The 14131-nt window shown below is 38.9% G+C and overlaps 1 protein-coding gene across 3 annotated transcripts; it reads left to right on the top strand.

Annotated features, from left to right (window-relative positions):
* Window positions 1–5: 5 nt before the first annotated feature.
* STRADB (STE20 related adaptor beta) lies at window positions 6–10021 on the top strand. 3 transcript variants are annotated; one of them, XM_082284865.1, is made up of 12 exons: window positions 6–141; window positions 2729–2785; window positions 3119–3199; window positions 3569–3668; window positions 4298–4419; window positions 4890–4998; window positions 5446–5569; window positions 6021–6192; window positions 6605–6709; window positions 6942–7171; window positions 7739–7781; window positions 8225–10021. In XM_082284865.1, the coding sequence occupies exons 2-12, from the start codon at window positions 2774–2776 to the stop codon at window positions 8375–8377; spliced, it is 1251 nt and encodes a 416-aa protein (XP_082140991.1). In that variant the 5' UTR covers window positions 6–141; window positions 2729–2773; the 3' UTR covers window positions 8378–10021. The 3 variants fall into 3 exon arrangements, with proteins under 3 accessions (XP_082140991.1, XP_082140993.1, XP_082140992.1); XM_082284867.1 differs by having other exon boundaries at window positions 4920–4998; XM_082284866.1 differs by lacking the exon at window positions 6–141 and adding an exon at window positions 415–546.
* The last annotated feature ends 4110 nt before the right edge of the window (window positions 10022–14131 follow it).

A 14131-nucleotide genomic window follows, 5' to 3' on the forward strand; every position in this document is an offset into this window, starting at 1 on the left:
GCCCCGCTGCGGGGGAAGCCGGGCGGGCCGGGGAGAGGGAGCTGCGCACACCGAGCTCGGGAGGCGGCTGCGGGGAGCGGAGCCCTGTCCCGGCCGCTGCGGGAGGCCGGAGGGAGGCGGGGGCCCAGCGAGGAAGGCGAGGTACGAACTTAACGGAGCGAGTGAGGAACTGCGGGGGAGCCTGCGGGGCGTCCTTCCGCACGTTCCGGTGCTTTGTCACGGACGGATCATTGCACTCGAGATACACGACCGAGAGCTGCCTCAGTCACTGCGAACGCTGAAGTAGGAGCTGCAGCTCAGCGTCAGCAGAACCCAGTAATGCGCGTTCCCGGTACCAGGGCTTCGGCTCCGGAGCCTCCACACTCTCCCAGCTCACAGGCACAGGTTTCTGTGTCTTTTTACTGCCCTGCACTGTTCGCTAGCTGAAGCTTCGGCCAAGATGCGATGAATGCATCATTTTACCTGTACAACACTTGTCACTCTCCACAGTACAAAAAAAAAAAAAAGCCTGCGTTGCAGAAGGAAAAATGTGGAGACAGCGAAAAGGTTTGTGTGGGGACATGATCCAAATCCGTGTTGAAAAATGGAAACAATGTCAAACTACATAAGGAAAAAAAAATAAAAATCTTAAAATTGTAATGTTATTTGAATAAATGTGCATCACGGATGTTTCTGTTGGCTGGCTATACACCTTTGAACTAAGTCTACAATAATTTGACTTTGGTATATCATAGTCATTAAGATTTTTATTCTTCAGCTTAGCTTTTGTGGTTTTATATTGCAAGCAGCAGAATAAATAGTCTTGTGTAGGAGAATGAGGCAACTTCTTTCCAAGTAGGAGAAGGATGCTGTAGCCATTACAGTGCTGGGCCGTATCTTGAAGTACTTGCTTTCTTTTTTTTTTTCTACTCTGCTACAGACTTCCTGAGGGAAGTTGTTTAAGTCAAGCGCTGATCCTCTGAAGGTGCCTACTACCTGCTAGGGATCGACTTTTCTTTCCATTTGGTATCTATAATAAGGAATTACAGTATTTCTTTACTCCAAGTATATCTTCAGGGTAAAAATGTAACAGATTAGGAATGGCTTGGATATTTGGCAGTTAATGGGGTGGTGGGGGCTTGTTAGCTTTTCAAGAGTGTTCTCTCGATTAACTAGCATACATAATTTAAATGCAGGATATATAAGCTTAGCTCCTTAATAAACAAAATTATTAGTTTCTGGTATAGTACTTCAGCTTTTATAAGTTAACTTTCATACAAAAATTACATATTAACATGGAACTATCTCCCTTAGCTGACTTTTTATCAGCCACCAAGTAGGATTCCTCATGGTGGCTGGAAAGCTGCCTATCAGAAAAGGACCTGGGGTTGCTGTTTGACAGCTGGCTGAACATGAGCCAGCAGTGTGGCCAGGTGGTCAAGGCCAGTGGCATCCTGGTTTGTATCAGCAATAGTGTGGCGAGTAGGACCAGGGAAGTAATTGTCCCTCTGTACTCGCTGGTGAGGCCAGTTTGCATCTCAGGTACTGTGTTCAGTTTTGAGCCCCTCTCAAGAAGAAAGACATTGAGGCGCTGGAGGGTGTTCAGAGAAGGGCAACAGAGCTGGTTAGAGGTCTGGAGCACAAGTATTACAAGGAGTGGTTGAAGGAGTTTAGCCTGGAGAAGAGGAGGCTCAGGGGGGACCTTCTTACTCTACAATTATCTGAAAGGAGGTTACAGTGAGGTGGGAGTTGGCCTCTTCTCCCACATAACAGGTGACAGGATGACAGTAACTGGCCTCAAGTTGCACCAAGGGAGGTTTAGATTGGATCCTAGGGAAATCTTCCCTGAAAGGGTTGTCAAGCATTGGAACAGGCTGCCCAGAGAAGTGGTGGAGTCACTGTCCCTGGTAGTGTTCAAAAAACATGTAGATGTGATGCTTACAGACATGGTTTAATGGTGGGTCTGGCAGTGTTAGGTTGGACTCTGTGATCTTTGAGGTCTTTTCCAACCTCAGTGATTCTCCTGTTGAAGATGTGTTTATAGCTGAAGTAGAACAGTTAGTCCCATTCTATATTTACAGAAGCTTTGATACACTAGACATCTCTCTCACTGCCTAAGCTTTCAAAGCATCAGACATAAAGTAAGTCTGCTAGAGGACTTTCAGAGAGGCTACTCTGATCTGTGAGGGAGTTTGCTGATTCTGTAGCCTAAGTAAAGTGAAAATTATTGGAGTTGCTTTTCTTTTTTTTTTTTTTTTAACTGAAATCCCTTACAGTAGTACTTCCTCTCTCACTTGTGAAATGTAAAGTGCAATTCCTTCTGCCTTGCTTTTTTTTGTGAGCTAGTTCAGCTGCACACAGCCAAGCCAAGATCTGACTAGCACAGCTGTGCTCCTTTAAAACAACAGACAATTATTTCTTTTCCTACAAACTGCCAAGGATTCATGAGTCCGTTCTTTTTTACTTTTTGCACTTGTGCAGTTAACTTGCAATTAAATTGTTTGTTCAGAAGTGGCAGTAAAATTTCTAAACCCATAAATTAAAAAGGAACACTTGAGTGGACATGTAGTCCTCAGTGTGGAGTTTGAAATTGATATGCTACTTAAATAGAAGCAGACTTTCCGTGAGCTGGAGTTCTGGGGTTTTGTGTGTGTTAGCTGACAGGAATGCCTTACAGTTGTGATTAAGGAGATTTAAGTTTATCACAGGTTTATGTATCATCTTACTTTGCTACTTTATTTTTTTCTAGGATAAATGGGTGTGCGTGACTTTTCCCCTGATCTAAAGTGGTTCCATGTCTTGTTTGGTAAGTTTGTCTTTAAAAATTTTGGCCCTTGTTACCCAGCCATACCTTAATATGAAAAGCCCTGGTGAAATGTCTTGCTTGAGGGGATTTCCACAGTGCTGAGATGTTTGAACTTTGTTGTGTTAGCTTTTGGTGAAGGAGACTTTAGTGTCTCTCCTCTCTAGGTCTGCCATGTATGTGCTTTATGCTGTTTCTTAACCCCTTGATTGATTGACTTGTAGCAGAAGATTTTCTGAGCTGCTGCTTATAAGGCCTACTTTTTTACATTTTTGCACTGCCATATTTAATAAATTGCAGCAATTCCACCAACATTCACTTGTTTCTGTTCTCAAGGACTGCTCCTGTATTCTGCGTACACCAGTTGAATCAATCAGACCAGAAGAGCTGTCTCAGAGCAGCATCCATGAATGCCTGGTAAGAAGAAAACAGAAAGTTTAACTCCCAAATAATACCCAAATACAAAGCTGATACATATTAAAAATAACCTCATTAGGGAGTACTTTTTAAAATGTTGACAACAAAAATAAACAGAATACTTTGGGGCTTCCACTTTGGAAGAAGACTATAGGTATCTAAGTGTTACTCTTGTGCCAGTTTGAAAACAAACACACACAAAACCTGTAACTCATAAAACTAAGTCTTAGTAATGGTGAAAGTACCAGCTTGAATGTTCTTATTTGAGTACTGAACTTTAGCATTAATAATATTTTTGCATTAATTTAAAAAATATAAATGATTAAAAATTACATAGTTGTTTTGAGAACTGTTTCTTCTCTCTGTTAGGCTGATTCTGATCTAGCCTGGATTCCCCCGTCTACAGGAAAAAATGAAATGGTATTTTGCTCTTCTAATGTCTCTCATTATGAACTCCAGCTGGAAATAGGTAACATAAATGGAACTCAAAATATTTCTTCTTCCTGCTATCAATAGTTTATTGCTAACTGCAATAAATATTAGGTTTGTAAAATGAAGGACTATTCTTGTGTCTCCTTAGTTGAGAAAAGTGCAGAACATTGCTCATATTTTAGTAACCTCTTATTTCAAGATCTAAGACAAATTAACAATTACCTGAAGTTGTCTCTTGATGTTTGTGCATGTACATGTCAATTTTCAAAATCTGTGGTATGTGACAGTAAATACAGCCTTAAGTAACATCATGTCTTGTAACTTGGCTACCCCAGCTGATTGTTCTAAGGATGGCTGCCTTAGATCCTACTATGCATGCATATGTTCATGTGAATATGCATACTAAGTGTTGTTCATTTAGATGTATAATTGATACTGACGTATGTTTAAATACTTTTACTTGTTCTTAAAATAGCAGACCCATGCTTCAACTAATTTGCTGCATATATTTTGCTGCAACTACTTAAGTTCTTGACATTCTGAAAGAAAAGGACACGCTGCTATCAATTGCAACTTTAAAACTGGAAAGTGATCTCTATGTATGAAGGAAACCATGTGGTGGATTATTATGCTTTCCAATGTTAAGGTAGCCATTTCTGGTTTCAGGAAGGAGGTTCAACAACTTAACTTCAGTTTACCTTGCACGGCATACACCTACAGACATGCAAGTTGCTGTAAGGATCACAGACCTAGAAAACTGCTCTGAAGAGCACTTGAAAGCCTTACAGGTAAAGGAACAGTGTTTCTGCACAGAGCCTGATGAAGATAGTGAGGAATACATATGGGATTACTGACCAGAGGTAGCTTTTGTTTGCAGTGGGTCATTTCAGTCAAGTTTTTCCCTCCAAAGAAGTAGAATATAATAAACATGATGCATATGTAAATTTGAGAGTTGCTTTCCGAAGACAGCAGCTGACAACTGCTTTAGAAATACTTCTGTAATTGTACAACTTATTTGAAGCATGTTTTGTACTCTTATTTAACACCAAAAGTTTGGACTATGAACAAACTAGATTTACTTCAGACAAGTGCAATTATGGGCAAGCTATTTACATTTCTGTTGCAGGCTATGCGCATCACCTGCAGTCTTGTATAAATGCAAGGAAACAGTTCTATTTACTGATTACTGATGTAGTTAATGCTCTTAGTAGGACTGCTGTCTTGTGATTAACACATCCACTTTCATTTAATTCCATAGAATGAGGTGGTTTTATCACACTTTTTCCAGCATCCCAACATAATGACATTTTGGACAGTGTTTACAGCTGGAAGCTGGCTTTGGGTCATCTCCCCATTCATGGCCTATGGTAAGAACTGTTAACTGCAATTTTGGAATAGGAAAAAGGGCTGATACAAGTTGGACCACATGGTCCATGAGAGGTTTCTCTTTAATCATCTCCTGTCTCGAAGTAAAAACAAACTCTCCCGAACCATTTGTTTAGAGAAGACTTCCTCCCCAGTGAAAACTGGTATTTGAACTGCATTAAATTCCACTTAGTCCTATCACCCACCATGGTGCTAGGAATGGTAACTGGGAGATGTATATCTACATTGAATACAGGTTGGGCATAGACTTCCAGTTAACAGAAGCATGACATGGGGCATCAGTTACGTCCATGTAATAACTGTCCTTGATGCACCAGAGTCAATATAACGATGAGACTGCTGCTCTTGATGAGTGTATACCATGAAGGAAGCATAGACAAGAATTTAACAAGACTTGTTAGGCCTAGCTAGGTTTTTTTCACTTCCAGGTTCAGCTAGACACCTGCTGAAGACTTACTTTCCTGAAGGAATGAGTGAAGCTTTGATAGGGAACATTCTGTTTGGTGCAATCAGAGGATTAAATTACATGCACCAGAATGGATATATTCACAGGTAGGAGAATGTCAGTAGGTAAGAACCAAATGATAGCATCTTACCTTAAGTATTGTCTCCCTCCTTTTCCTATATACCTTCTTATGTCAGATGGTACCCAAGTAACAATTTTTTCAATACAGCAGAACCAAGTTTGTAAAATCTCAGCAGGAAATGTATTTATACATTTCTTCAAACCAGTTGTTACAGGGATTATCCACCTGCCTGGCTTTGTCTCTTTGAAGCAGAAGAAAACCAGAGTTATAGAAAGGGCTTCCTTAGTTTACACCCCTTGCAGGGAACAAGGCCCTTTCTCCAATTTCTGGCACTTTTTCCCTAATCATCTCTCTCAATAGAGAGATGAACTCCACACTGGCGTCTCACTATAAGTCAATGAAATATGAAAGCCTTTCTGTTCTAATAGTGCTTTGAGTAATTCTTGTAACTAAAATTTAACCACTTTATGTTACAGGAATATTAAAGCTAGCCACATTCTGATTTCAGAGGATGGGCTGGTTTCTCTCTCTGGCCTAAACAACCTTTACAGTTTAGTTAACAATGGACAGAAGTCAAAGGTGGTATATGATTTCCCCCAGTTTAGTACATCGGTGCTTCCTTGGCTGAGTCCTGAACTGCTGAGACAGGTTAGTATAAATTACACATAACTTTTCCTATTCAAAGTTAGTGACAGTACTCAATTTCCGACTTAAGTGTGCTTGTAGAAGTACAATGAAAGATGTTGAACTGCAACTTTTAAAGGTACATGTATGTACTGAATTTTTAATTGTTCTAGAGGGAACCAGTTCTAAAGTTGTTGGTAAGGTGATGCTGTACTAAGTCTTTTTACCCAAACCTCCTGGAAACTATAGCAGATCCTGAAACTTGTGTTCAGTAAAGCCATCAGATTTCTGAAAAAGCCTGAGGTTTCACAATTTAATTGCTTCAATACTGTGTAGGTTATGGGATATTAGAGTCTCGTGTTGAAGGAGGCACTTGTACTCTTGTTGGCACTGCTCAATGGCATCAGTGATCAGCTGTGTTTTCTTTCTCTCACAGGATTTGTCTGGCTATAACATGAAGTCTGACATTTACAGTGTGGGAATTACAGCATGTGAATTAGCCAATGGACACGTTCCATTTCAAGATATGCCTCGTACTCAGGTACAATGCTAAACTTTATCTCTAGTTAAAAACATGCTGAGCTTTTTTTTTTGTTTGTTTTACTCAGAGAAACCAGTACTATTACTGCTGAAATAGTGGCTGCTTTTTGTTGCTTCAAATATGCATGCTTCTTTCTAGAACAAATAATCCTTCTGTCCCTGGAGTTTCACAGCTTACCCTGAATAGGTCTGGATAGCTGTTGAACTCTCATACTGCTATTCCTTTCCACTAGATGCTGCTACAAAAGCTGAAAGGTCCCACCTACTATCCTTGGGATTTAAGTACCTTTCCCCGGGGGGAGTCCCGGATGAAGAATTCCCGATCAGGTGTTGATTCCGGAATTGGTGAGAGCATGACACGCACAATGACCAGTGAAAGGCTACAAATGCCCTTTTCCAAAACATTTTCACCTGCTTTCCACAACTTGGTAGAACTTTGCTTGCAACAGGACCCTGAGAAAAGGTAACATTCTGGTGAAAACTAATTTCTTTGTCACTTCAATCTAAGATCAAGTATAGCCCACAGTTTAGGACACAGTAATCAGCTGAATGCTGTTGAAGTCAGAATTTCAGACCAGATGTACTATGCAAAACAATACACTTTTATTTGTAATTTAAGAATTATCTTGTCTGATAAAGGAATCAAATTTTTAAAAGTCATTTGACCCCTGAATTTCTTGCAATATGAATGTGCTTTGTAACAAGTAAAGTTAACTTTCAAACATGTATTTTGTCCAAGAAAAAAAAAAACAAACCAGAAATCTGAAATATATGTTTTCAGTTCTATGTCTCTTTTGAATGAGGCATTAAATTCCTTGTTAAAGCCTTTAAAAATAGATTTCTTCATTAGTGCTTTCACTATAAATTGAGGCATAGAATGTAGGAATTGTGTGCTGCTTTTCTCATTCTTCATATTTGTCCTGTGGAGGGAAAACCACAGGCCTTAAATTTATTTGTCAGTCTGGCCTATTATCCAAATGCAGTATTTTACTTTCCAAAACATAATTATATTGTTCATTTTATGATTCAGGCCATCAGCAAGCAGTTTGCTTTCGCATACGTTCTTCAAACAGGTGAGTTTACCATATTTTGTTAAATGACACAGCTGTAACCTAAATAAGCCACAAAAAGAGCTGGATTACAAAATAATGAAGTTACCTGGAGCCAAAGAGCATCCTGTAAGAGCATACCTGCTTCAGACTTTTTTAACAAAATGGGATTGATAGAGTATAGGAAGCATAAGATTAATCCATTTCCCCATTGATGAAGTTGATTTAACTTAGCCTAACTAATTTTAAAAATGGTTAATATTCTTAATTTAAAGCAGAACTGCACAGCTGATTTAATTAGTCTTGAAAGACTAACAGAGTGGGGAAAGCAAAACCTCTCATCCTGTTACTTTCAGTATTGTAACATGCAAGAACATGGCTCTGATTTCACATACTTTTAATGAAGTCAGTTGCAAAGTTATGGAGACTTTAATGTGCAGCTTTATTTTAACTTTTTTTCTTTCTAGATAAAGGAACAAACACAGAATTCACTACTGTCCCTATTACCACCTCCTATTCAAAATAACAGATCAGAGTTCTTGGCGCTACCCTCAACAGCAGTTGGGACTGAACTTGGACGTATTGCTACAAATCAAGATGATACAGACTGGGAATTCTAAATAAATACCAATGATACCTCTCTAGTGTTTCAGAGAAGGAAAATGTGATTTGTATTTGCTGCTTTTGTATCGTTAAAATACAATTAGACCAAATATACTTGAAATGCCATGAAGTGGCCATAATTCATTAACTTCCTCTTAGCATCACAAAATGCAGCGTGCCTCACTCTGATTGTAAGGAAAACTGTGTATAAAGAATGGCTGAGTGCTTACCTCTCTCTTTCAAAGTCTTTCTTAAAAAGAAGGTCCCTTCTGTAATCTTACCCTGTACTGTATTATCAGCTCATATTGCTGCAGTCCACTTGCCTTTCTGAATTCAGGCCTGCGGTCTGTCTGTGATCTTATTTAAACATCTATTTGTCTTTTCATATGATGCAAATCATTTTAGTAAGGAGAAATCCTCCACTTCCAAGTTGAAATGTGAAACCGCACAAATTAGTTGCTTATGTAAATAAATGTTTCTCTCTCAAAAGACATTTTTCTCACTTGACATGCTGTCATATTTGCCAGAAGTTAGCTATGCATCATTTTTTATGCGGTTTTAATACTGCATGTGTCCCAAAGAAGTTAAGCTGCTTGGAAGTGTGACTCATGTTCTTGCATCTGTCCACAGTCTTAGTACAAATCTGGGCTTTTGCATTTCTGTTTATTGTTCTGTCATTTTAGCAGTTAACCTGAGGATGTCTCACTATGCAAAGTAAGTCTCAAGTTCTAGCAGCTACGGGTTAATTTTGAAGAGTCATATTAAATAATCTAAAGTTACTGTGTATCTTTTTATTTATACTGTATTCCTGTTCTCCACCAGAATTTACCAGAACTTAATACTGTTTTCTTAGAAGAAAAGGCAATATGCATTAAGGTTCACTGGCACTGCTGCTGGCAAACAAGCCTCTTTTGCAGGGCACAGTTAAATTCCCATGGATAGATTCAGCCATAGTAAGAACCTAATAACCCCCTAGGATCCTAGTGAATTTATCTGTTGTAAGTCAGATGAAAAGCTGTCTTCTCCCTACAATTCAGTAAGTTCTCATCTGTACCAGGCAACTCAAACTGAACAAAAGCAGTTTTTTTCTTTCAAAAACCTGGATATTCTCATCATGTTGTAGCAAAAGTTGTGTCCCAAAGCCACTAGTACTTTACTGATGGCAGCGTGATGGTAAAAAAGCATAAATAGATATTGAATGGATATATTTTAAATTTTCAACATAAACAACATTCCACGTAAGTCTTCAAGTCTTCCACAGCTGAGCAGGCCTGTAGCCAACTTTGAGAATACCACTGTATTGCCAGCAGCTTTGCTACAAGGCCATGAAGACCAAATGACTGAAATACAAGCCTAAAATTATAAATGACCACATAAAAGTATTAACAAAAAAGTTGATTCTATTCATTATGCTGTGAAGAGAGCTCTATATTTCTAAACCTAACATGTGAAACTTAAAATTAAAAACCTGTCAATAAACTTACCCTATCTGCCTCCATTTATATCTGTAATTCTTGGACTTCTGTTTTCTCCATACCCCAGCCATACTAACAGCTTCTTGTTACTGCAGGAAAAAAAATCATATATATGTCAATCATTAGGTAAGAAAATAGTTGTCTAAGCTAGAAAATTACTCTGATTAAAAATATTAATAAATTGTGTATTCTTGGAGAAGTTACTATTTTTATGAGAACTGCATGTTCTTAATTCTTAACCATTACAGACTTGGACTGTTTACAAGTCAAATACATGAGATAGCATCTACAAGTAACTTTTGACTAACAGTACATGTAAAAACCAAGTCAAATAATTGAGAACACAGATGAAGTTCTATGTATTTTAATTACAGACCTCTGAATAAACATTACTACTATTAAAACCTGTAGAAAAATTCGGGCAGCTTAACTGCTAGTATTTTCAAGTTTCTCTTGCAACAAGTGCTGTGGACTCTATAAAAATGAACTTGGATACTAATAAGAATGTCAGCACAAAGTTATTCAAACCACCATGTGTTCCAGTGGAGTTACTTTGCTGCCCTCTCTTTCTGTGAAAAAAAAAAATCAAAAACTTATTTCTAAACACTGTTCCTATTTCTGTACTGACATTAAGAAAAAAATGAAATACAATTTTTTTAAGTTAAAAAGCTCACAAGTCTTTACTCTTAGAATTACTGCTTGTCAACACCTGTGTCTCTTCAAACAAAAGCAATTAAGAGGCACTGTGACTTCTTAAAATAACCAGAAATACTTGAAAATACTCCCTGGATTGTATTTGCTGAAAGGTTTGATATCATTTTGCTCATTAACTGTGATGCTTTCTATTAAGGAATAATGCAAAATAAATATTAGTTAGGAAACAAGATGCATAATCATATTATTAAGGTTTCAACTACCTGTCACTGAAAAGATGATCTTGGAAACAATTGTTCTGAAAATCTGAAGGTTTTGCATACAGTTAGTTTTCAAAATCTGAGATTCATGATTTGCATTATTAAGATTCAAGTTGCAGGGACTTTCTATTCCAAGCTGACAGTTTTAACCACTATAGTTTTTCGTTGGGTTGTGTTTTTTTCAGAGCACTTGTTTACTCTTGCTCATACCAATGATGTGTGTTATCAGCATGTAAACTAGAACTAAACTTGGACTTCAAATTTCCAAGTATCTTACATTTAGACTCCCTGTGATGTATTTTCAAAGGGGCTTATAAAAAACGCATTTGCAAAAGCCCATGGCCATCAAAACAGAAATCTGTAGCCTGGTTACTTTTGAAATACTTGTGAAAACAACGCAAGTGGGTTTTTTGCAGCCACCTTTCTTTATGCTAGCATTTACCACTATGTAAAATAAAGACCTGTATAATAGAAAAAATTAACATTATCCTGAATATATGCTCAATGCTGTTGAGTGTCTCACGGTCTGATACCACAGCAGTTTGTGAATGACTGAATGGATGAACACAGAAAAAAATGTGATCTACTTAGAATCAACTTGATCTGATACATGAATTCATCACTTTAAAGAGTCCCAATGCAACAAATATCCATTGAAGAAGGAACAGTTTCTTCCACCTGATGAACAGAAATAAATTTTTTTTTTTAAATTACAGAGCTTTACCTTACCTCTCTCTTTTCCCTACCTCTCTCCTTCTCTTCCAGTGCTATCAAAGTAGTTTTTAACCTAGAGGATGGGTAAAAATATGGGAAAGCATTTGAAAACCATTATTCTGAACCTCTCTTGACAAGAGGCAGGTACCAGAGTAGGTGGCTTACATACCCTGCCTTTAATACTATTAAGTAGCTTTACTAAAGTATTTTAGCTTGTCTAATAAACCTCTGAAACAACTAAGCTAGCACTAATAACCTGTCCTGAGGATGTCCATCCCTTTCCTGTATGAATTAGGAAAAAACTACTAAAATTCAGAAATAGTACACATTACAGAAAAGACCTCAAAGAACTATGAGTAAGAACCATACTATGAAATTAAACAATCCAATGTAACAGACAAGCAAAGACTTGAGGTTATAAGAAAAGAAAGCACTGAAAATTGAGCTGGTCTACTAATAACCTGGTAGCAGAATAACATTTGGTATTTAACATAATTAAATCTATCCAGAAACTTGAGATAGGATGAAGGAAAGAGTATTAGGTTTAAACAGGTGCCTGTGGAAACCTCCATAATTCCCAGATGAAAACAACTAGTTCTGCTCTATAAATTAGTTACATATATATTTGTTTCTTATCCAAAAGTCCCAGAAACATCTGTAAAAATGCCCCAAAAGCCCATATGAACTTAGCTGCAATCAAGTGATGGTTTTATTTTTAGATATGATTATAGAATACACCATTATTACTGGATTTACTTACATACCCAGATTCATGGAATTAACTTGTCCTCTCATAAAATCCATCTGCAATGGAGGAGAATGGATTGCTGGCAGGATGCAGAGATTCTCCTATGTTTTGTCAAAATTTACATGACATACGGGTCAAGAGTATCAATGCTGAGTTATCTATTACATTTTATTTTCACAGTTTGTTTATTCTACATTCTGATATCAATTATCTTACTAATTCTCACATTTCATGTAGTCAAAAGAAAAATACCCTTACAGGCAGATTTCCTTTTGCCCATGTGAAATCTGGCAAGTCAGTTAAAGATTAGGTTAATGCTTTCCTGGTTTGAGGTACCTGTTGTTCTACAGTAGCTGATGGAGCCATCACAGACTTGTGGAGCAATATATTTGGCTGGCTGTCATGCTCTTTTACCTGCTCCACTTTCTGCTTCAGGTTTTCCTTATCATGGGAGAACACATGATTTTGAATCCTTGGAGCCTGCAGCATGTGATGACGGTTCAGCATACTTTTCATGATTTTTCTTTACAACATTACTGTATTTCCTCAAGCTAGTTTTGAGGACAAAGTAGTTTGGTTTTCCTTCTTAAATAGCATATTTATTAATATTTGACCCAGATGTTGGTGGCATGGCATGGCACATTTCTCTACATTGCTTCTCTTTTGACTTCCAGTCAGGATTTTTTGGCAACTTTTCTTTTTCCTTATTCTGGACTTGTAAAATGACACATTTTGGGCAATTTGCTGTAAAGGTGAGCCATGGCCTACAAAGATGCCCTGCTTGAATATCAGCATCACAAGCATTTAAAAATGGAAGAATTTTACTGTTTCAGACTGTGTTCTTATTCTTTTACTGTGAGACTTTTTAACAAATTCAAATTTACTGTTATTTCTTTTTTCCCCCCTTTTTTTTCAAAAGTGGTTGTTGGTTGGTTTGGTTTGGGTTTTTTTGCGGGGGGGTTGTTTTGAGATTTGGTTTGAGTTTTATGTGTTTGCTGGGGTGAGAAGGGGTGGAGACGGCTTCCCACATCCTCCCCCCTCCTCCCCCACCAGTACATTAATCTGTTTATTTTCACTATGGGGGTTAACTATTACATCTGGCAGTGGGTGTGGATGTTTATCCACAAGAAGATCTTGCTTTTTGTTTCTGTGTCACTGTTTGAGACCTGCCTGTATCCATCTGAAAAGCCGTGTGCTCTTCCATTTTACTGAATACAGTACAGGGGAACTGTACAGGGAATTCTCAGCCAGGGAGGGCTCTACAACTTTTACAGTTTGAAGAAAAGGTTACATAAATTTAAAATACAGAATTATTAAAGCAAGCAGCTTGGTTCGTGGGAATTTTCTCTTTTTGACCGCGTTTCCCTTTGGATCACATTGCCGCAATCAACGACGGCAGCGCGGCCGCTTCGCTCGGGCCGAGTCCGACATGGCGGCCCCGCCACCGCCCCCCGGCGGCCGTTACCGCCGCCCGCGCGGCGCGAGGGCAGGGCGGGAAAGCCGCTGAGGGCTGAGGGGCAGCGGGGTGACCGGGGCGGACAGGGCTGAGGGGCAGCGGGGTGACCGGGGCGGACAGGGCTGAGGGGCAGCGGGGTGACCACGCCTGACAAGCTGCTCGGTAAATAAAGGCACCGGGGACGGGAGGGCGACACGGCAGGAAAAAACATCCACTAAAGCACCCGTCTTCAGAAGCAGCAACCGGCGGGTTTCAGGCGAGAGGCTGGGAGCCCTCCCTGCCCTCCGTGAAGAAAGCGAGCAGCCCCGGGGGCAGAGTACAAAAATAACACCCAGGGAAAACAGTCTTTCTACAAGTATCTGTGAACTTACACAGCAGTTTCAAGCATAGCCGCACTGAGGAATGCAAGAGCACCTTCCACACCGCTTTGAGGAAAAAGGAAGAGACAGGTAAGGCTTAGGCTT

This window comes from Coloeus monedula (assembly GCF_965178545.1).
Source record: "Coloeus monedula genome assembly, chromosome: 7".
Taxonomy (NCBI): Eukaryota; Metazoa; Chordata; class Aves; order Passeriformes; family Corvidae; genus Coloeus; species Coloeus monedula.

Bases quoted from the DNA above. Each gene is read 5' to 3' on its own strand.
- STRADB (XM_082284865.1), top strand. The intron at 5,570-6,020 runs GTAGGAGAATGT...TTTATGTTACAG, and splicing joins CAGAATGGATATATTCACAG to GAATATTAAAGCTAGCCACA. The intron at 6,193-6,604 runs GTTAGTATAAAT...TTTCTCTCACAG, and splicing joins GTCCTGAACTGCTGAGACAG to GATTTGTCTGGCTATAACAT.